The 24,122-nt window shown below is 36.0% G+C and overlaps 1 protein-coding gene across 4 annotated transcripts in view; it reads left to right on the forward strand.

Annotated features, from left to right (window-relative positions):
* Nucleotides 1-22,112, forward strand: part of SS18 (SS18 subunit of BAF chromatin remodeling complex) — a gene marked incomplete at both ends in the record, with an annotated part of 60,271 nt that extends 38,159 nt beyond the window's left edge. For 2 of the 4 annotated variants that reach the window (XM_080714277.1, XM_080714279.1), the window contains 6 exons: nt 8,356-8,523; nt 9,395-9,499; nt 13,057-13,149; nt 13,858-13,980; nt 17,725-17,858; nt 22,086-22,112. In XM_080714277.1, the coding sequence (XP_080570403.1) occupies nt 8,356-8,523; nt 9,395-9,499; nt 13,057-13,149; nt 13,858-13,980; nt 17,725-17,858; nt 22,086-22,112 (650 nt within the window). The remainder of the gene's footprint in view (nt 1-8,355; nt 8,524-9,394; nt 9,500-13,056; nt 13,150-13,857; nt 13,981-17,724; nt 17,859-22,085) is intronic. The other 2 variants (XM_080714278.1, XM_080714280.1) reach the window with 1 other exon arrangement.
* Nucleotides 22,113-24,122: the final 2,010 nt, after the last annotated feature.

Here is a 24,122-nt window from a genome sequence, read left to right on the forward strand (position 1 = left end):
TTCAGCAATTTAACAGTGTCCTCAGCAACCTCCGTAGAATGCCCCTGAGTTCCATCTTCAGTATCACAAAGGGGAGGGGGCTGAGGGTGCAGTCTAGTGGTAGAACACTTTCTGAATTAAATCCCCAGTACCGTAAAAGAAAAAAGAAAAAAACAACATAGCTAATCAATGAATAAGCAAGCATTTTGTAAAGATCTAGAAAACCAAGAAAATGTAATTTTATCTTTACAAGTATACCCTCTTAAAAACAATTGCTCTAAGGATCATTTTAATTCACTAAAGTTGTATTAGCTTATATGCCTTTCTTGACTTAGATGAGTGTCTTTTGAAAATGCCGCCTTTCAGCATTGAGAGGTAATTATAAAATGATTTGCTGTAGAATTTCCAGTGGAGGTGTTGTAGTATCTTCTTAGAGTGGTGTGAGTTCCTTAAAGTTTATTACTGGTCTCAGAGAGTGAAGTTGTTATCATGTTTCTCTTTTAGTTATCCTGTGAATAATAACTAAGAACCAGTAAGTGACCCTCTGTCCTGCTAATTGCCTGTTAAAACATTTGGCATATTGCTAGCTTAAAGCTATCTCACATACAAAATATGGTGAGGTTAAGAACATAATATAGAAATAAGTACATTTGTAAAAGAATGTTCTAGATTTTTTGGAACTGAGGATTAAACCCATGGTGTTTTACCTCCAAGCTGTATCCCCCGCCCCCTCCCTGCCCCTTTTAATATGTATTTTGAAACAGTTGCTAAGTTGCTGAGTATATTTCTAAATTGCTGTGGCTAGTCTAGAACCTGCAATCCTTCTGTATTAGTCTCCCGAATTCTAGGATTACTTGTCTCAGCCTTCCAAATACTGGGATTACTAGGAAGCTCAGCTTTCTAGGTTGATTATAAAAGATAGATCACTAAAATGTACTCAGATAAAGGAAGCTAATGTTCTTTTGCTGAAAATTATCTATTTATTTATTTATTTATTTTGGTGCTAGGGATTGAACCAAGAGGCATATTAAATCCAATCTACACCCCTAGCCTCATTTTATTTCTTATTTGGAAGCAGGGTCTCTCTAGATTGCTGATATTCTCACTAAATTGCTGAGGCTGGCTTTGAGCCTGAAATCCTCCTATCTCGGCCTCCCAGGAACTGGGATTACAAGCATGTGCACCATGCCCGGCTTGAAAATTATTTATGATAAAACGCTCTTGCAGTTTAAAAATATTGATACAGATAAAAGGAACTCAGGAGACTGAGACAGGAGGATTGCAGGTTTGAAGTTAGTCTCAGCAGTTAAGCAAGACCATGTTTCAAAATGAAAAGGGCTGGTGGGGGTGTAGCTCGGGGGTTGAATGCCCTAGTTTCAATCTCCAGTACCATAAAAACAAAACTAAAACAAAAACAAAGTATGTGTATATTTACAAATATATAAATAAAAGCACAATTTTGATGAGGTGTGCTGAAAGCTCCGAGGAATAACAGGCCTGACAGTGCAGCTCCCTAACCACTGCTTGCTCCACTCTCTCATAGTTAATAGTGCTCGCCATGCTTAAAGGTTCAAAACACCGGCAAGATCCTCTAGTCTAGATCAGAGTTCAGATGTTTCAGAGAGAGTGAAAGAACTGATAATGGTGTTCTCATTTACAGCAAGTACAGTAAATGATAGCATACTTCTTAAAAGTCTATAGATGAAGCCAGGTGTGGTTGTGCACACTTGTATTCCCAGTACTTGGGAGACTGAGACAGAATGATCTGGGTTCATGGCCAGCCTCAACTACTTAGGCCCTTCACAACTTAGTGAGACTCTGTTTCAAAATAAAGAATAAAAAAAGAAAAATCAGGCCAGGGGTGTAGCTCGGAGATACACTGCCCCTGGGTTAAATCACAGATGCATGCACGTGCGTGCATGTGCGTGCGCGTGCATGTGCGCGCACACACACACATCTATAGATAAGAAAAGACAAGGTGTGTACCTCAGAAGGGGTTGTTTCTGTAGCATGGTTTGATATAGCATAAGAGTTGAAGAGGGAAGAACATGTGCAGCAGTGTGAATAGAAAGAATAGTTGCTCTTTTTAAATAAAATAGTTGAGATGTTTATATGGCTATTTTATAAACTCAGGAACTAACAATTTTTTTTTTTTAAATTGGTACTAGGGACTTGAACCCAGAGACATCTGACCTTCAAGCTACACCCCCAGCCCTGTTTTATTTTTATTTTGAAACAGGGTCTTATCAGGTTGATAGTGTCACTACTAGCTGAGGGTGTCCTCAAACTTAAGTACTAGGATTATAAGTATGCACTACCACACCCAGCTCCAACAATTATTTTTAAAAATGTGATATTTTGTGTGAATGTGTAGTTTTTCCTTTTACTACGTAGCTCTTATTTTTTGCTTTGTTTTCAGTTTTTAGTTTCTGAATGGAAAATAGAATTATATAAAAATAAAACTTATATAAAAATAAAATTACATAAAAATAAATTGTAAATTAAAATTATAAAAAGCTAGTAGTGATAGGAGTTGAGAAAATATGGAAATCTTTGAAGATATTTTGTTGTTTTAAAATATCTTTAGGACAAATAATATTTTTTTGTTTTCATTTTAATATCCGTGATTTCAAAAACAAAGAGGAAGTTATAAAATGTCCTAGAAGTATCCACTTAGTCATATGAATTTCTTTCTTGTGTGTGTGTGTGTGTGTGTGTGTGTGTGTGTGTGTGTGTGTGTTACTGGGAATGGAACCCAGGGGCATTCTACCTCCAAGCTACAACCCCAACCCTATTTTTTATTCTTTATTTTGAAACAGGGTCTCACTAAGTTGCTGAAGATCTTAGTAAATAGCTGAGGCTGGCTCTGCACCTTCAATTCTCCTGTCTCTGCCTCCCAAGTACTGTGATTACCAGCCTGTACCGCCACACCCAGCTTTTATTTTTATTTTGAAATAGGGTCTCCCTGGGTTGCTAAGAGTCTCACTACTTGCGGGGGCTGTCCTTAAACCTGCAATCTTCTTGTCTCAGCCTCCCAAGTACTGGAGTTACAAGCGTACTGGGGTTACTGGGGTCTACCACGCCCAGAAACTTTTATTTCTTTGGTTATTAGAGAAGTTACAGAACTTAGGAACATTTGCCATTTGCATGCTTTCTATGAATTTCAGGTTCATGTTTTATCTTCTGAATTTCAAATGTATATTCAGTATATCCATATGTATATACACACATATATATAGTATATGTATATATGTGTATATATGTAGTGGTTTATACCTATATAGCATTTTATTTTTTTGTGTGTAATTTGACATTTATATATTTTATTTAGTTATTTTTAAGTTTTTTATTTTTATGTGGAACATATTAAAAATGGTATATATTCAGACTGTGCTTGGTGCCCCCCACTCTCGCTTCCCCTTTTTCCCTCCCAACAATGAGTGTCCTGGTTGACCATGCTCTATTCATACTTTTACATATATTCAGATGTAGCTCCTCCATTAATCAACCTCAGCCTTCTTCCTCTCCTGTCCTTCCATTCTAGCTTTGCTGAGGTTTCCCCTCCATTATCTGGAGTCCCTCTGGTATTCCTAATATTCCCTAGTGAAATACACACAATGAAATTCTACTTAGCTATAAAGAAGAAGGAAAATCATGTCATTCACAAGAAGATGGAAAGATCTAGAGAACAGATTAATGAGATCAGCCAGGCACTAAACTATATAGTGTTTCAGACGAGTGAGAATTGTGTATACCCTTATTTCCTTTTACTTTTAAAATTGGTAAGACTTTGAAATATTTCCAATGTTTTTGTTACAAAGAGTTTTAGGTATACTACAATCATTACATTGCACTTAAGAGTAGACGTTTAGTTTATACCTTTTATATCAAAATTGGTAATATATGCATTTTCAAGGCTGTAATGTTTATCCATTAACATTTTTCTAGTTATAAAAATAGTGAATATCTAATACAAAAATTGCAAATATCAAAAACAAAATTACCTCTAATCTTGGTATGTAAGTTTTAAATTATTCCACAGACAAGGCCAATTTTGAAGATGTGTTTTGTTTTGTTCTGTACCTTAACCTATTTATTTGATGGATGACTGATTAATAGAAATGTGTCCCTCCTGCTTTAACAAAAACCAGTGTCCTTCCCTGTGTTAATGTTATTTACCAGCTGGCATTTCGGGAATGAAACAGAGAAGGCATTGTCAGTTGCTTTTGGATGAGATGGATGAGTGTCAGGAATACCGAAATGTTGTGAGTTTGGGAGACAAAATATAGCCAAATTTTAATTAAACAGAAATGAGCAGAATTCAGGCTTATTATTTTAAAACTTTTATTTTAAGATAGTGGTAGGGACACAGGAATTTGCAAAGGCATAATACAGAGAGGGCCTATATACCTTTCTTCCAAATATCTCTAATTTTTGGCAACCACAATTACTCTTTTCTCCATTTCTTTAATTTCACCATTTTAAGAACTTTAAATAAATGGAATCGTATAGTATATGAATATTTTTGTGTGTGTGGTACCTGGAATTGTGGTACAGGAGCAGTCTGCCTCTGAGCTACACCCCCTGGCCAATAATAAAAAAGAAATAATAAAAAGAAAAAATAGGGCTGGGAGTGTAGCTTGGAGGTAAAATGCCTCTGGGTTCAATCCCAAGTACCACAAAAAAATAGAAAATAGTCATTGTCAATTTGGCTTCATGATTTGATTCTTATAACATTGATATAGGTAAATTGAAGAAATTTCTTGTGTTTTAGGGTTTTTATATTATAGTGGTAGGGATACATTACACAGAATTGTTTTCTTTTTTCTTTTATTTTTTACGGCACTAGGGATTGAACTCAGAAGCATTTTGCTTTCAAGCTACACCATCCAGCCCTAATTCCCTAATTTTTTTCTTTCTTTCTTTCTTTCTTTCTTTCTTTCTTTCTTTCTTTCTTTCTTTCTTTCTTTCTTTTTTCTTTCTTTCTTTTTTTTTTTTTTTAGTTTTACTTTGAAACAATCTTGCTAGTTTGATGAAGAGTCTCACTACTTGCTGAGGCTGGCCTTGAACCTGTGATACTCCTATCTCAGCCTCCCGAGTACTGGGATTACAGGCATGTGCCACCATGTCTGGCTAAGAGCTTTAATATTTATAACTTTAAAATTTCTTGCCTGTAAAAGGAAGTTGATGATACTACCTGTTTCATAAGGTTTGGGAGAACATAAATAATACATATAAGCTTTTAGCCTGGTTCCTGGCTCATAATAAGTGGTCATTACTGTTAGCTGTCATTGTTTTAAATATAGTTTTTTTGTGCATTGTAATGTCACATAATGAAGTTCCAAGTGAAAGGGACGTGCTTGAGCACAGCACTGGTGCTCCAACTTACTCCACTGTCACCCTACGCCCTCCTATTGCCCGTACATGATATTGAGAATGGCATTGATAACTTCATTTATGTGCATGTCAGTGGACATGTTTTCTTTCTTTCTTTCTTTCTTTCTTTCTTTCTTTCTTTCTTTCTTTCTTTCTTCCTTCCTTCCTTCCTTCCTTCCTTCCTTTTCTTTTTTTTCTTTTTTCTTTTCTTTTGGTGATACTGGGGTTTCTGGAAGCCCTTCAACCTCTGGGCTACACTCCCAGTCCTATTTTATATTTTTATTTGGAAACAGGGTCTCCTAAGCCAGCGCACAGCTGGCTTTGAACCTGCACGATCCTCCTGTCTCTGCCTCCCAAGCGTGGACATGTTTTCTTTGTTTGTTATCCCCACTACCATACCCCACCTGTCTCCCCTGAGTCCCTGCATTGTTCTACTGGGGCTGCCCTCTTTCTGGTATCCCACTTCCTCCCTGACTTCCACATAGGAGAGAGAACATGACTCTTCACTTTCAGGAACTGGCTAATCTCACTTGCTGGCTGTCATTTTTAGCCATATTATTTAAGATAATTCTTAGATTAATGATTCAATTTAGAGAATTTTAGTGTCTTGGTTTGCATCTGAAGATGTGAATATATGTCTGTATATAAAACATTTAAAAATTGTCATTCAAAATTCTCTACAGATTAATTTAAGATTTTACTTATCTGTAAAAACATAGTTGTAAATCACTGAGACTGTAAAAGTGCCCATTACATCTTTATGTCACCATGAGTCCTGGCTTGGGGTCTGGCATATAGAAAGCACTCAAATCTAATGATGAACTTACTCTTTAAAAGACTTTTTCCTAGCAGAATGTGGTGACAGTCACTTGTAATCCCAATATTTGGGAGACGGAGACAGTAAGATCCAAGGTTCAAAGCCAGCCTCAGCAGCTTAGTGAGGCTCTCAGCAACCTAATGAGACCCTGTTTCCAAATAAAAAATAAAATCAGGGGTAGGGTTGTAGCTTAGAGGTAGAATGCCTCTGGGTTCAATCCCAGTACCAAAAAAAGAAAGAAAGAAAGAAAGAAAGAAAGAAAGAAAGAAAGAAAGAAAGAAAGAAAGAAAGAAAGAAAGAAAGAAAGAAAGAAAGAAAAGAAAGACTTCTTTCTGAATGAGGTTTGGTAGCACATCCCTTTGGTGCCCCACAGGTTGGAGGCCAGCTGTAACAATTTAGCAGTCAAGTTGTTTTTCTCCTCCCCCTCCCCCTCCCCCTCCCTTTTCTTCCCCCTCCTCCTCCTCCTATTGGAGCCAGGGGCATTCTACCTCCAAGCTAGGCCTGTAGCCCTAATTTTTAGTCTTTGTTTTGAAACCAGGTGTCATTAAGTTGTGGAAAGCCTCACTAAGTAGTTGAGACGGGCTTGGGCTGCGAAGCCGTGATCCTCCGTCTCAGCGTCCCAAGCACTGGGACTACAAGTGCATTTCACTGTGCCCAGCTTCAGAATTTTAAAGAGGGGGTGGCTGGGAAAAGGGTTGAGTTAGAATGCTCCTGGGTTCAGTCCCCAGTACCCAAAACAAAAACTTTGACTTCTAATTTAAGATAAAACTAAATAGTAACTATCTCATTGGAGTAACAATTGTAATAATATAAAGTGTAATTGAGAATTATACTTTATATTGAGAATATCTTACATACATTGAGAATATTTTACATATATTCAAGATATAGGTCATTGTTTTCATAGAATATCTAGTAGGATATAAAACTCGAAATGGGAAGAAATGTATGGTAATAATGAATATTTGTTTTGTTTTTCAGAGAATAAATTTTAAGTAAGATATTGGTAGAGTCTTTGTACATGTATTATCATGCTTTGTAATGCGTCTGGTAACAGATGAGGAGTACCCCTTAAGCATACAGTAATGCATGATGCTGTTCTTTGTAGAAAATGGTTATGTATAATGGAGTCATTTTATGATCTTATTTTACTGTGTAGTATACAGTTTTGGGGGTAGCCTTTTGAGATTTTAAACAATCAGAATTTGCTTTATAAAGTCACAATTTTTTATCTTTAATGGATGGAGATATCAAGAAAACAAAAGTGCCTTGTTTTAGTAGGTACTTGTTTTAGCCTCTTCCCATCTTTCTGTGGTTTGGGGCTTGGTCCTGAATGATGTTGGGATCCTCAAAGAGGGAAGTGACAGAAAATAAAAGAAGGATGGTAATTGAGCTCTTTGGGATTGAAACTGCTTACTGTCCCAAAGGCAGAGCATAAGCAGCAGTGGTCTTTCTGTCCAGGGCTTAAGCTAGAATTACTTTTCTCTGTTAGAACTTAGAATTTTGTTGTTATGTATCTTTTTGAACTTTTTTCCTTCTCTGCTAGTATGGTTTTGATTTTTTTCTTTTACTTGTACTGGGGATTGTACCTAGGAGCATTCTACCTCTGAACTACACCCCCAGCTAGGTGTATAGCTCAGAAGTAGAGTGTTCCTGGTTTTAATCCCCAACACCACCAAATATTTTAAAAAGGTTGCAGAGATAAATATTATATTATTTATGAAAAACATATACGTTAAGGATACTCATTGTATCCAATTTGTTTTAATAAAAAACAACTAGAATATCTAGTGGATTTCAGAATAACTACCATTTTCCTTGTTTGTATATTATTTTTGGTATGAGAACTTGAAATTAAAAAATTTATTTTTATGTCAGTTTCTATTATGTTTAATTGTGCATAGTACATTATATTGTAAAAGATTCTTCTCTTAAGATGTTAAATTTATTTTTATATTTTACTTTTTTGTGGTGCTGGGGATGGAACCCAGGGGTACTCTACCTCTGAGCTACACCCCCAGCCCTATTTTTTTATTCTTTATTTTGAAACAGGGTCTCACTAAGTTGCAGAGGGCCATACAACTTATCTCAGCCTCCCAGCTACTGGGATTACACCACCACACCTGGCTAAGATGTTAAATATATATGCCCCCAAACTGAGTGCATAATGTTTAACTTTTCAGGTCCAATGATACACCAGCAGCCTCCTTCTCAGCAGTACAGTATGCCACAGGGAGGCGGGCAGCATTACCAAGGACAGCAGCCACCGATGGGGATGATGGGCCAAGTTAACCAAGGCAACCATATGATGGGCCAGAGGCAGATTCCGCCCTATAGGCCTCCTCAACAGGGTAAGAGTCCATCTGGAAAATGTCTTGCTTAATGTAGATAACAGTAACTGTAAAGCTATAAATTTAGTAAACTTTTTGTTTAGACAAAGTCAGGGATGTTTGTGTCTTGTACTCTCTCACCCCCAAAATATTGGATATAGTAGGTACAGAGGATCATAAAGTAGATAGGAATATCCTGGCATATAGCTTTCTTTTATCTGTTATTTTCTGGGAAAAGGTTACATCAACATTTTATATCAAAAACTCACTAATTTGCAGGAAAAAATGCCATTTTCTTTTTTAGAAGTTACTAAATACACAGCCAGGAATGAACCCAATTTTATTTTAAGGTGTTCTAAAGTCAAAATAAAAAGACAATTTTCTATCAGGTTGAAACTTTTTAAAAAGCTAATGTTTAAGCCGGGCGTGGTGGCGCACGCTTGTAATCCCTGCGCTTGGGAGGCTGACACAGGAGGATCACGTAGGTTCGAAGCCAGCCTCAGCTACTTAGTGAGGCTCTCAGCAACTTAGTGAGACCCTGTTTCCAGATAAAATATAAAATAGGTCTGGGAGTATAGCCTGGAGGTAGAATGCCTCTGGGTTCCACCCCCAGTACCACCAAAAAAAAAAAAAAGCTAATGTTTATTCTGGGTTATCATTGTTTAATATTGCATGTATGGTCTTACCATTAATCTTAGTAAATGTGGTGTGCAGAGCTGCTATGTTTGTATACATGTGTGTGTATATGGTTAATTAAAAGTATTAGAAATGCCAAAGAATTGGAGGGGAATCTGTAGCTGAGAAATGATCTCTCATAACATCAGATTAGAAAAAAGCCTTTGATGACATAGAGAACAAATTATTTACATCTTGACTGGTTGTGGTTTTTCAGGCCCACCACAGCAGTACTCAGGCCAGGAAGACTATTATGGGGACCAATACAGTCATGGTGGACAAGGTCCTCCAGAAGGCATGAACCAGCAATATTACCCTGATGGTAATCTCTCCTGATGTTAACCTTCCCATCTTCTATCCCTGCCCACTATTAATGCAGATAGCTATTCAATACATTTAATGAAGAAACTATCAGTTTGTTTCTTCTGAATTTAGAAACACTTTAGTAACCTAAAGTACCAATAACAGCGTTAGTGTATAGTCTAATTCAAAGTCCATCAGGAATCATATTCAGTCACTGGAATCTTCTTAAAAGAGGATCCTTTTATATTTAGGATTGCTTATTTGAACCAAAGCAAATGTTATTGATTTATGTCTTTTAAATAATGACAGCTTTATTGAGATACAAGTCACATACCATAAAATTGACCCATTGATTAATTTTAACTTCTATTAATTCATAGAAAGTACAGTCTCAAATATTAGTTAATGTTGCACACTTCTCAAAGAACTATGGTTTATATACATTAGTACTTGCATTTGCGTAAAATGTGGAGGGCTAAATTATATCTATATATTGCTATATGTAAAAATAGTAGAATAAGACATTTAGAAATCAGAATTTTAGTTATTTAGTTGAGTGGTTGGTTTTTTTTTTTTTTTTAAGTGGGAAGGTGATTATGAAGAAATAATCAGTAAAGAACACTGCACTCTAAGAAAATCTAAGTGGTAATCTAAGCATACAAGTAGGTTTTTACTGTGCAGTTCCTTCAATTTTTCCGTTTAAAAGCTTTATAATAAAATGTTGAGGAAAAATAATCCAAGCATATAAATTTGATAAATTAAAAGGTGGTTATATTACAAAGTGATTATCTCATTATGGAAAGATTTGCCAAAAAATTCATTTAAGCTCCTTTGGTGTACTTAAGGTACTTATCAGAGTAAGTTACTTATCAGAGAAACTAAGAACTTTAATGCTACAGTGTGAGGAGCCATTGAGTTAGAAGCTAATATAAGCCATCAAGAAGATGTAATATAGTGTATTTGAGAAGTTATTTTTTGTCAATGTATAAAGCATAAGGAAAAATACAAAATACATTGGTACTTAAAAGACACTGATTTTTATTAGAGGCTCTGACTACAAAGGTAGAAAAAAGAGCTGTTGAGTTTTACATATAATATTAATTTATTAGTAATAAGGATGATATATGTGAATACTTCTTTGTTAGAAGTAGTGTATTTTTATCTCATTTTCTTGCTATGAATGATTCGGTGTTTTTCATTTCACATATAGACATCATATTAAGGGTTTTTATTTTAAAAACAGTAAGTTTATAGGAGACAAGATATTTTTAAAGAAGTGAGCTCCACTTTGTTAAATTAAGTAATTAATTAATTTATTTATTTATTTTGTGGTACTGGGGATGAAACCCAGGGACATTTTACATCTGAGCTAAACCTCTAGCCCTATTTTATTCTTTAATTTTGAAATTAAAGTTGCAGATGGCCTCACTAAGTTGCTGAGGCTGGCTCTGAACCTGCAATCCTCCTGTCTCAGCCTCCCAAGTACTGGGATTGTAAGCATACACCATCATACTTGGCTTAAGTTATATTTATTAAGAAATCTGAGCCAGGTATTGTGGCATATGCCTTAAATCCTAGGACATGAGAAGCTGAGATAGGAGGATTGCAGATTCAAGAACAGCCTTAGAAACATAGGGAGACTGAGTAACATAGTGACCCTGTTTTCAAACAAAACATGGGGGTGTATTTCAGAGGTAGAACACTCCTGGGTTTAATTTCTAGAACCACAAAAAAAGAAAAAAAGAAATCTGAAATAAATTATTATTTTTTGTGTGTGTGGTACTGGGGATAGAACCCAGGGGCATTCTGCCTCCAAGCTATACCTAAGCCCTATTTTATTTTATTTCGAAACAGAGCCTCACTAACTTACAGAGAGCCTTACTAAGTTGCTGAGGCTGTTCTCAAACCTGTGATACTGTCTCAGCCGCCCATATACTGGGATTATAGGCTTGTGCCACCATGCCTGGCCTGAAATAAATTACTGTTTTAATTTTTTCTGTGTGAATCCAGGGGCATTCTACCTCTGTACTCTATGAGCTACAACTCCAGCCCTATTTTATTCTTATTTTGAAATAGTGTCTTGCTAAGTTGTGATGGCCTAAGTTGCTGAGAGTATCCTCAAATCTGCAATCCTCCTATCTTATCCTTCTAAATACTAGGGTTATAGGCATGTGCCACTGTTCCTGTCTAATTATTTGATTTTTAAAATGCATTTTAAGTAACTAAGTTGAATCTGGCATTTATTTTGGTCCTAAAAATTTTCTGAAATGTGATACTTGCCTTGTTATAAATATGACCTTTCTATTCAAAATAGATAGGTATGTTATTTTTGTAAATAACACAACCTTAAGATAATTGTAATTTGTTTAATTATGGATTTTTTTAGATTTAAGTGGCATCATGTTGCATATGTGTATGAATATATGTCTTGAATGTACATAGAGTGTTCTGTTTGTAGTCAGTTATTTTCTTAAGCAGCATTGGTTATTTTCTCTCATGTCCAGATCTATATTCAAATAAGTGTAGATGAGGAGTTGGCAAACTTTTTCTGTAAAGGACCAGATGGTAAATATTTGTTTTTACAGGCCATAACATCTTGGTCTCAATTGCTTAATTCTTACTGTAGCATAAAAGCAGCTATCTACAATACTTAAATGAATAGCCATGACTGTATTCCAATAAAACTTTATTTACAAAAACAAGCCATTGCCTATATTAAGACTGTAAGGCATAGTTTGCCAACCCTTGGTGTAGACATTAATGAAGTAGTTGTAGTTGGGGAGCATTCAGATACTAATGCACCAAGTATAATATTTATTCATAACTATATTCTTTAATTAGGAATTCTTGTAAAATTTAATTTAGATTTTAGCAATCTGAAAGGTTATTTCCTGTATTAGTGAAGCTTAGTTAAAAGGATACAGTTCACTTATCTTACAGGTAAAATTTATTGTTTCTTTAAAGATGTACTCTAGCACTCAGAACTCTTAATGTTATGAAGGTATATGTTTATGATATTCTAGAAATATTTTCTAAAGATTTCTAAAATGACTGGTATTTTGTATCTAAAAATACTTTAAGATAACTATACACAAGAAAATGTTAGAGTGTGAAAAATTTGTTTAGGTGTTTTTCAGGGGAAAACCTTATGGAGCACTTTTATATTTTGCATTGTTTTAGCATATGCTGTGGAATTGGAGACCAGCAGAACAGGTGTTTGACAAAATACGATAATTGCTTCCTTTGTTTATTGTAATTTAATTCAGGTTATTTACATGTGAAAGGCCTAAATCCTTTCATTTTCTTTTTTTAAAATAGAAGATAGGGTTTTTTTCCCCCTCATTGAGGGTTATCAGTCAAGACTATAAGTATAATGTTTCTAAAAGTACTGCTTTTTGCTTTAAAAATATTTGCACGTTATATCAATCACATTGGTAAATATTTGGCTAATGCAGTTGAAATTATTTTTATGTGTTTCCATTTTTTTTTCAATTTTATCTGAAAGTTTAAATATTTTTAGGGTTTTCACTCAGTGGCCATTAACGTTTCTTCCTGTCTCTTGTCGAATTGATGTAGGTCATAATGATTACGGTTATCAGCAACCGTCGTATCCTGAACAAGGCTACGATAGGCCTTATGAGGATTCCTCACAACATTACTACGAAGGAGGTATCTATATACCTTCACACACATACACACATATATCCCCTTCTACAGGAATGAAAATTCTTGCATAAAACAATCTCTACCCATGCAAAGCTCTTGTAGAATACTAGTTGCTGACTGTCTTGAAAGTTACAGGGAACCCAAAACATCAAAATAATTTCCTTAAAAGTATTTAAAATGTATAACCATGACTTGCCATTTCTAACAAAAATAAAAAGACTAAAACATGTAAAGATAAAATCTTCCTCAACGGAAATTTTCTGTTTGAACATAAATCCCATCAATCCAGGTTTTTCCCTCGTGTGTGTTTACATATGTATAATTTTACATATAAGTATACTGCCTTTAGGAAACAGCTTGCTGATCTTGTGTAGCTAGTGTGTGCTCTTGTAGCTGTCTTTAATTTTGTCTTTTTTATTTTATTTAGCATAGTCATGATCTTATGACTGTGATGTTCCAGTAAATGTAATGCTCGTATGGCAGAGACGCTGAAAATGCTGCAGTTCAACCTTGCAAAATTGGCTTTAACTGCAGTTTGTTTGGCCGAAATCCTTCTGTTTGGTTTGAGTTTTTCTTTGTTTTGTTAACTCTTAAAAATCAATATGGCATTTTATTTTGTTCTTGTGTTGTTGGCTATGCATCTTAGAGGGAAGGACATTAATTAGGCAAACTTCTCAGTTGTTTTTTTTCTCTTCTCCAATTATCCTGTAGGAAATTCACAATATGGCCAACAGCAAGATGCTTACCAAGGGCCACCTCCACAGCAAGGATACCCACCCCAGCAGCAGCAATACCCAGGACAGCAAGGTTATCCAGGACAGCAGCAGGGCTATGGTAATAGCTTATTGCAGTTTTGTTTGGGTTTTGTAGGGGTATTCTACCTCTGAGCTACACCCTAGCCTGACATTTTCTTTTATTGGCGCATTACATTCATGTGTCATAATGGGATGCAAGATGGTGGGGGCATACATGCACACATCATCCATTTAGCTCTTACCCAGTTCCCACCCCATTGCCACCCCCTCCCTCCTTCTCATGTTTGGCTTGGAGTTGCCTTATTTGCTCATCTGTAGTATCTCTTTCTTTGCCTAGAGTTCCTTCTATGACCCATTTTCTCCCTAGCTTTCACATATTAGGGGGAGCATCTGATTTCTTATTTTTTGTGACTGACTAATCTCACTTAGCATAATGTCCTCCAGTTACATCCATTTCCCTGTAAATGACATAATTTTTTTTTATGGTTGAGTAAAATTCCATTGTGTACATATCCCATAGTCCAAGGACTGGCCACAAACCCAGATCCCTCTGTGTCAGCCTCCAAAAGGATTACAAGCGTGCACCACCACGCCTGGCTTGCAGTTTTAGTTTTCACTAAAAAAAAAAACAACAGAACAAAACCGTGATTATTACTGTTTTGAAATATGAAACTAGATATTTAATATATAATTTTATAAGAATTAATTTTGAAAATTTATAATTTTAGCCCTGACTACCATTAGAGAGTTTAAAATAGTTTTCTTAGATAAACTAATAGTACATTTAAAAATAAACTAATAACACATTTATAAGGAGCCACAAGCCAGGTATGGTGGCACGTGCCTGTAACACCAAAAGGATCCCAGGTTCAAGACCAGCCTCAGCAACTTAGCAAGGCCCTTAGCAATTCAGCAAGACCCTGTCTCAAAAATAAAAAATAAAAATAGGGCTGGGGGTATAGCTTGGAGGCAGAATGCCTCAATCCCTTGTACCAAAAGAGAAATAAAAAGAGAGAGAAAGAAAGAACAGACCTCAAAACGGGGTAACTTGTTGACCATAGGTAAGGTGTCTAGCCTTACGTAGACAAGAGAAATGAATTCTCAGACCTTTTTGGTATTTATGACCAGCTAATAGCTTTATATGTGCTTGGAAAACCAATGATTCTGATTATTAACCATTTGAATATAATTTGTTTAGCATATTTGTTTTTAAAAGCTAATGGCTGTTACTATAATACATTAACTTGATTTTTTTGAGTACAAAAATGTATAAAAATATTTTGTCATTTAGTGATATAGAGATATTCTCTCGGATATATATAGGAGTATATTTATCGTGGTTGTGGATTATGCAGAGTTTAGAGGACATATGGCCATATTTTCCTATTTATTATTCATCATATGATAAACTACTGCCTACCATTTTTTTGAGGCCTGTTGTTGCGCTCCAACATTGCAAATAAACAGAAAAATACTAATTGGATATTTGACTTGAAAACAAAAATTTTTTCTCTTTTCTTTTTTTGGTGATACTGGGGATTGAACCCAGGGGTATTCTACCTTTGAGTTCTACCCTCAGACCTCTTTTATTTTTATTTTGAAACGAGGTCTCACTAAGTTGTTGAAGGCCTTACACAATTGCTGAGGTGGCCTCAAACTTGCAGTCCGCCTGTCTCAGCCTCCCAAGTACTGGGATTACAGGTGGGTGCCACTGTGCCTAGCTTAAAAGTAACTTTTTATTATTAGGTAGGGAGTGGGGAATAATGAGGATCTGCTGTCTCAGTCTTAAATTTCGGCCTGCTACCCATATCCAGTTTATTTATTTATTTATTTTTTATGGTATTGGGGATTGAGCCCTTAGGCATTCTACCTCAGCTATACCCCAAGGCTTATTTTATTTTTATTTTGAAACAGAGTCTTGCTGGGTTGCTGAGTCTCATTACTTGTGGAGGCTATCCTCAAACCTGTGATCCTCCTATCTCAACTTCCAAAGTACTAGGATTGCTAGCGTGTGCCACCATGCTTGGCTGAAATAGTCATTTTTAGATAGAGGAGAATGAGGTTTTATCATAATAGAAGTAGCTGCTTATTTATACTGATAACCATCTCTTGCTAACCGTATCTCGTTTTTTATATTAGTAATGTTTTACTGTATCTAGTTATTGTTTTAAGTTCTCTGTCTACCTGTGATATAAAACGTAAGAACCCCAGGTCAGGCTGATGTTCTCTTGCCCCCTCAACATGTACATTGAAACTCATTCAGATATTGGGAGTTAGATATGTTCCTGAAGAAGTTCTATTTCCGAAGATACAACTTTAGAAATAGCCCATGATGTCTTCTTTTTGCAAAGGAACTTTCTTGCTCTTCCCAAAAGTGTTTTTTTCCCTTTCATGACATTTAGTGTTTATACTTGGAGTAAATAGAATATCCTGATATTTATTACACTGGGTGAGAACAGATAATTAAATTTTGGTTTAAGTAGTTAAATGTAGTTTTGTTAAACATCAGAAATCATAAAGGAAAAATTCTCATTTTGCTTATTTTTAGGCTTTAGTTGTCAAGCTTTTTTCTAATTGAAATTTTAGAGACTTATTTTGTGTGTGTGTGTGTGTGGTACTGAGGATTGAACCCAGGGGCATTCTGTCTATGAGCTCCATTCCCACTGTCTTATTTTTATTTTGAAACGGTCTTTCTAGGTTGATGAGTTCTCACTCTTTGCTGAGGTTTTCCTCAAACTTGCAATACTCATGTCTCAGCCTCCCAGTACTGGGATTATAGGCATGCACCCCCATGCCTAGTTTACAGTTTTAATAACTGAAATAGGGTAAACAAATAATTAACAAAATTTATGATTGAATATTTTCTTTTGTCACTTTCCCCTATAGTAGTTTAATGGCAGATTTTGAAGGCTGTAGTTGAAAACATTTATGTGTCAAAGCTTTCACCTTATGCTTTATAAAACATACTTTACAATAGACAATAGTAGAGTTTATAAAATTTTTTTTTGGCAAGCCAAATTAGTCTCTTGCCTTCTTTGGAACTTGAAATCATTTTTATGGGTAAAGTATTAAAGGTGATTGATTCTGAGTGTAACTTTTGAATCAAGTTGTTTTTCATAGCAGCCATTGACTTTTCAAGTTTTTTGTTTTGTTTTCTACACTCCCAGACCTATTTTTATATTTTTATTTGGAAACAGGGTCTCTTCAGCCAGCACAGCTGGCTTCGACCTACGCGATCCTCCTGTCTCCGCCTCCCAAGCACGGGCCACCACGCCCGGCTACTTTTCAAGTTTTTAGTTGCTATTTTAAAATACTGTGACAGTAAATTTATTGGTGCAGAGTCTAGCTATAGGATTCTTCTGGTCTTTGCGAGGTAAATCTAGAGTCATATACTTATCAATATCATTGATTCCCAATCTTTATTTAAAAATTATTTCATTATTTTTCTTTGAATCTGCCTCTTATTTTTACTTTTTCTTCTTTCTTTTACTGTTAACTCTCTAACAGATGTATAGATTAATTTCATTATTAAGCCTCTTAACTCTTCCTAACTTTCTAAGTCTGTCTTTCCCAATTTGATGTATTCACTTAGTAACACCTAGGGCATAGCACAGTAGTTACATTAAAGTAGCATTACAGTATCTTTACTCTTCACTATAACCATTGAAATTTTTTTCATACAGCATTTGAAAAAATCAAGGTTCTAAGTTAACCTTTGTAGTTTAGATTTTAAAATATAGTAACATCTAACTTTAAAGTTAGATTCTTTTTAAGTTGTAGAGATTTATTTTTACCTTAGCTTTTGTTTTTTGTTATTTTATAGGTCCTTCACAGGGTGGTCCAGGTCCTCAGTATCCTAACTATCCTCAGGGACAAGGTCAGCAGTATGGGGGTTATCGACCAACACAGCCTGGACCACCCCAGCCACCCCAGCAGAGGCCTTATGGATATGACCAGGTAAATTTTGGAACAACTGTACAATTGTCACATTGCTTGCTCACATTGATTAGGTTAATTTTTTTTTTTTTACTTGAAGATTCTCTTTTCTCTTATTCATGGTACATTTGTTAGCAAGTTTGTTTTTGTTTTGTTTTTTTACATTTGAAGTCTTTTATAGTAATAGCTACACTAACATGTAAAGCATATCTTGAAATAAGACAGCATATTTTTATGTCTTTCATCTTTACCCTCAGGCATACTTTCCATAGATATTTCTTTTCTCACCTTCATGTTTATTGTTGAAGTCTGCCTGGACCTGCTGCGATTTCAGATCCACCCTTGTAACGCTGTGTTAGCTCCCTGCTTCAGGTCCATGTATCCACCACACTTCCTTCCCGCCTTTAATAGCCCATCTCTTTGGAGTCAGACTTTCCACTCTGTTGCTTTTTTTCACACACACACACATCCATTATCTCAAGTACTATTTCTGTGTGTGTGTGGGGGGGGGGGCACTTGGGATTGAACCCAGGAGCATTCTACCTCTGAGCTATACCCCCAACCCTATTTCATTTTTATTTGGAGACAGGGTCTGGCTAGGTTGATGAGAGTCTCAGTACTTGCTCAGATCATCCTCGAACCTGCAGTCATTCTGTCTTAGCCTCCCAAGTACTGGATTACAGGTGTGTACCACCACACCCATTTCCTCCAGTACTATTTGTCTTCTATTATCTTCTTTCTTCAAGTGTGTAGAAGTATATCTCATGGTAAGAGTGTATTTCCTCTAACTGAGTGTTCGTTGAAGTTCCTTTTTTTATTATACTCCTCAAATTTATTATGGAAATGGTTTTTTATGGTAATTGCTTTAGATTGGTTTCAGGTTTGTCTAATGGGTTTCCATTGAGGGTATCCTATTTGTTCATCACTTAAGCTACCAAAGAGAGGTTATTGTATTTGTTGTTTGCAGTACTGGGGATTGAACCAGGGGCATTCTACCTCTGAGCTACACCTCAGGCCTATTTTATATTCTTTATTTTGAAACAGGTTCTCACTAAATTGCGGAGGGCCTCACTGAATAGGTGAGGCTAGTTATGAACCCAAGATCCTCCTTTCTAAGCCTCCCAAGTACTGGGATTACAAGTGTGTGCCACCATGCCCAGCTAGGATAGGTTATTTTAAACGTGGAACTGTTCTTAATTTGTAAATTAGGGCTCCTAGGCTAATGTCAATAATGTAACTTGAGGAACAACTTAGATGCAGCATTAACTAGAATTTGAGGAATAAGCAGTTTTATTCCCAATTCTCTCTCAAGTTTACTAACACTTTGCAGCTTTAGTATGGTGATGAACATTTATTTCATAAATATTTAAAATTACTTAGATTTATTTAGCATACTAAAATCAAAGGTGTCTGTACCAGACACTCTTAAATACTTGATTCATAAAGCTAGGTAGGAATTGGTCTCTGTCCTCAAGTAGTTCATACGGTAGTAGATAAGTTGTAGCTTATATTTCTGTGGCACAGCAGCTTAGCCTTTCTTTTGCCTCACATCATTTATATGCATAACTCACTTTTATTATTAACATCTCATTTTACACGTTCACTAGATAAGCATTTTCTTCCAGCATTAGGATGCAGTGATTTATGGCTTTTGTTTTGTTTTGTTTTGAGGATGGGGTCTTGCCATGCTGCCTGCACTGGCCTCTCACTCCTGGGCTCAGCCCATTTTGTCTTAGCTTCCTGAGTAGCTGGGACTCCAGGCATGCGCCACAGCATCCTGCTGACTTTTCATTCTAAAAGCCCTTTTTTGTGCCCTTGCTTATTTAGATATAATAGACAAATCAGATGGGAATTAATGTAGCCCACTACAGAAATGAAATTGTGATCCATAGATGTAGCTGCTATTCTTCTGCCTCCTGAATGAAGAAATTGAGTTTTAGATCTTTTAGACTCAAATAGAAAGTTACATAATTAGAACTCAGCTTTAGTATTTAGATACTCTAACAATAGAATAAGCTTCAGTTTGCTAAGCAGTAATGATTTTTTTTAACTTTAAACTAAATCTTTAAACAGAAAGAAAATAGTAAAATGAACACCTATGCACCCATCACATGACTTCAAGTTCTCAAGATTTCCCATTGTAGGTGGGTGTGGTGGCACACACCTGTAATCCCAGTTCTAGAGGACTGCAGGTTCGTGGACAGCCTTAGCTCGGCAACTTAGTGACACCCTGTTTCAAAATACAGAATAAAGCTGGGCGTGGGGGCGCACGCTTGTAATCCTCGTGCTTGGGAGGCAGAGACAGGAGGATCATGCAGGTTCGAAGCCAGCTGCGCCGGCTTAAGAGACCCTGTTTCTAAATAAAAATATAAAAATAGGTCTGGGAGTGTAGCCCAGAGGTAGAAGGGCTTCCAGGAACCCCAGTACCACCAAAAAAAAAAAAAAACCAGAATAAAAAATCGGGATTGGGGTGTAGCTCGGAGGTAAAATAATGCTCCTGGGTTCAATACCCAGCACCGCACACACACACACACAAAAGGTTTGCCATTGTAGTTTCATCTGCCCCTCCATACTATATATTTTAACTGTAAATATTTCAAGATGAATAATTTTAATTGTAAATACTTCAAGGTGGATATTGATTTTAAATTTGGCTAAATATAACTATGTAGAGCACATAAATATAAATTATTTAGGTAGGCATTTTGGTGCACACTTGTAATACCAGTACTTAGGAGGCTGAAACAGACTGATATCAGGTTCATGGCCAGCGTCAGCAATTTAGTGAGGCCCTTTGCAACTTAGTAAGACCCTGTTTCAAAATTTAAAAAAAAGAATAAAGAATAAAATAGGGCTGCAGGTGTAGCTCAGAGGTAGAATGAGCCAGGATTCCACCCCCAGTTCCACAAGAAAAGAGTTTTAAATTGTACTTAGAGTGCACCATATATATGGTGACATTCAAGAGTAACCGAATATTTATTGACTTCTGTGAAAATACAAACTTTGAGGATGCTGTTTCGTATGGTATGGACCATATAGCCTCTAGAACTTTTATACTTTATTGGTATATGTAGTCTCACATCATAATGTAGTTCACAGTGATAGTGGCACACTGCACACAGCACTTGGTGCGTTTCACCCAGCTCCCTCCCCACTCCCCCTTCCCCTAAAGCAGAGATGGATGTGGGTGTTCTCACATACAGAGCATTGAGATCGACACTGGTGTTCTCACGCACTCATACACACTGAGGCCACTGAAAGTGCTTCCTCCATTGGCTCCTCCTCTCTCCTCCCTTCCCGGAACCATCTCCCTGGCTCTACTGGAGTTTCTATTGAACCATGTACATGAACGTGACTTGGAGGGGGAGATTTAGCCAAAGTAAAAGAATTGTATGCTTCTAGTGAGCACTGTTTTTGGAAATTAGTATTTTCAAAAACTAAATTCCATGGCTTTTGGAATTTAAGTATTTTCCTAGTATGTCTTCTTTTTCTGTTTTAGAGAAAAATACATTTTTTTTTCTTCTGAAACCAACCTTAAACATGTCTTGTGGGTATTATGTGTCCGTCCCCCTTGTAGGATCTGCTACTTCGTCATGTCTTCTATATCTGTATTCTCTTTTTCTCTTCCATCCTATAGGCTTACAGGCCTTTAAGTTTACCTTATTAAAAATGACAAAACAAATTTCCCTAGATTTTATGTCCTAGTTGCCTGTCTGAATACCTCTGCTGATACTTTGTTGGCCGTAGGAAAAGGCCCAGAATCTTTAGTTTGACTACAGGTTCTTTGCCTTTTATCTCTCAGGCATTTTTCCTTTCTCTTTTCCCCTTGATGCTAACTTGTGCCAGTAATTAAAACAAGCTGCATACTCACAAGGGTGTCACACTAGTTTCTGATTTATCCACTAACACATACTTCATCACAGTTTAGAATTAGACCTTTCCATACATTTTGCTGAGTTCAATTCAACAAAATTCACCAACTATTTAAACTCCCACTATGTGACAGCTACTATTCAAGGCTCACTTCCTAATCTCTTGTATATTTTAGAATAAGAAATCCATCTGCTACTGAATATAATAGTGGAAGAAATTACCAAGTGATACTGTGTACCTAATATATACAATTTTTTTGGGGAGGTATAGTTGCTTTTGTAGCATGACAATATTAAAAATTACCTACAAATTTTTATGCTGAGCTAATTTAGGTCAAACTGTTACCTAATTATATTTTTAAATTTCATTTTCCAGGGACAGTATGGAAATTACCAGCAGTGAAAAAGTGCTTACATTCCAATACCCAGTATCTGTTAGCAGCCATATTGTCACCTCAGCACTGTGGACTCCTCCCTGTGAAGAGATCCTTCCATTCCATCTAGTTTTTGGAAAAACCTTGTGGATAAGTGGCTGTTTCATCAGTAAGCAGCCTTTGTGGTTTAGTTGTAAAGGCTTTAGTGGCTCAAAAATACTCAATTTCACATTTCTACTCTAGATGGCAACATTGGACAGAAAATGGACCGACATCACCAATTTGCGGTGATTTCCGAGTTGTGTTTCAAATGGACTGTTACAGACTGAAAGGTGTGAACGGCTTTGTATGTTTATGAAGGTTAAGGGAATTTAATACTTTTCCACAGAATCTTTTGTAAGGGGAAGAGGGAAATGTACACTTTTTACAGCAGCAATATTTTGTATATTATGTTTATTTCGTGTGGCGAATATGCAAGGCGGTACACTACGCACTGGACAGAACAAAACTCCTCTGTTCATGTGGACTAGAGTGGCAGGAGCTTGAGTGTTTGGCTCTCGAAGGTGTGCTTTGAAGAGAAAGGTAGGGGGGACGAAGCACACCACATGTCCACTCTTAATGTTCTTACAGAGGAGATCTAAATCTCTTTTATCTGTCAGATAATCAAGGGCACTGTGATACCATTTTGAGTAAAGAGACATTTTTTTAAAAGCCTTCCTGTTTTGTGAATTAAAACCTTTTTTATAAAGATCATTTATAATACTGTTTTAAAATGTGTGGCAATAAGAATTACTTCATGTTCACTCTGAAGAACCTTTAGTAATAGTCTGATGTAAATTAAATGGTAATCCTCTCCTAAAATAGCAATAACTGAAAATGAAAGTGTTAATTTTACTTTGAGTAATCAGGGAACTTAGTAAGTAATATCAAAATATTTTATAAATGATATCAAAGAAAAGTCAACATTTATCCAATCATTTTATTTTTTAAAATTAGAAAGATAATTGGTTTATATAACAAAATAGTTCAGGAGACTTTACAAATCTTTATTTCAAGTTCTTAGCTGGAAATAATGCCATTTTTATATAGGGATGCTTATGTTTTCCCTTTTTGTGTTGGTCAGTATAACACAGAGATGTCTAAGAAGATGTGTATTGACTTTTTTTCTTCTGTATTAAAAGCATAGAAATTATATTTTAGATTTCCTTGTTTATAAGCATGCATATTTAGTCATTATTTGAGACTGTCCTGTTTTGAGACCTGATTGTTTTAGATAAATTCAGGGATATTACATTGGGCAGGAAAGCATGCATTGAGAAATTTCTAACCGCAGTTATTTAAGCATAATCTAAAAACATCTAGCCCAAAGGTAAGTTGCTATTTTCATCACAGTTGCCTGTGCCCAGGGAATAAGATGTATTCTTTATAATTGAATTGGCTTTTCCCACTTCTAACTGGAAACAAAACAGAAGGGGTGCCATAAATTTGAATAAGCAGAACATACTGTTCTCAACATATTGTAATCAAAAGGAGAAACTTCAATGTGTCTCTGTGTGTGTGAGAGAGAGAGTGGGAGAGAGAAAATGAATATGAGGATGAACATGTCTGTGTTTTATGGTCAGGATAAGCCCCCTCCCCCAATTTGGTCAGTAGAAAATGGACATCAAATTGGAACAGATAAAGCATGGACAGCCTTATCATGATTGAAATGCTTATAGGTTCTGTGCCAATTTCCCACCACTGTGTACTTTGTTGCTATTTAAAACTGTATCAACTCTAACGAAAGAATAAATTATTTGTGATTTTAATTTTCTCATTTGTTTCTTTAAATTAGATCTCTTTGACTCTCTTGTTTTGCCTGGAGACTGCTGTGGGTTTTCGTATATGTTAGTCTGGTCTAAGCAGAGTATATTTGTATTCTAGGACTTTATCAAAATTCTCTTGCCATGCCCAAGTTAATTAGAATTAACTGTTCAGTAATCAGCATGTTGTGTAGGCTGTTTGTTTCAGAATTCTTTCTCTGAAAATGAAGTCCATGA

This window comes from Muscardinus avellanarius (genome assembly GCF_963383645.1).
Source record: "Muscardinus avellanarius genome assembly, chromosome: 17".
Taxonomy (NCBI): domain Eukaryota; kingdom Metazoa; phylum Chordata; class Mammalia; order Rodentia; family Gliridae; genus Muscardinus; species Muscardinus avellanarius.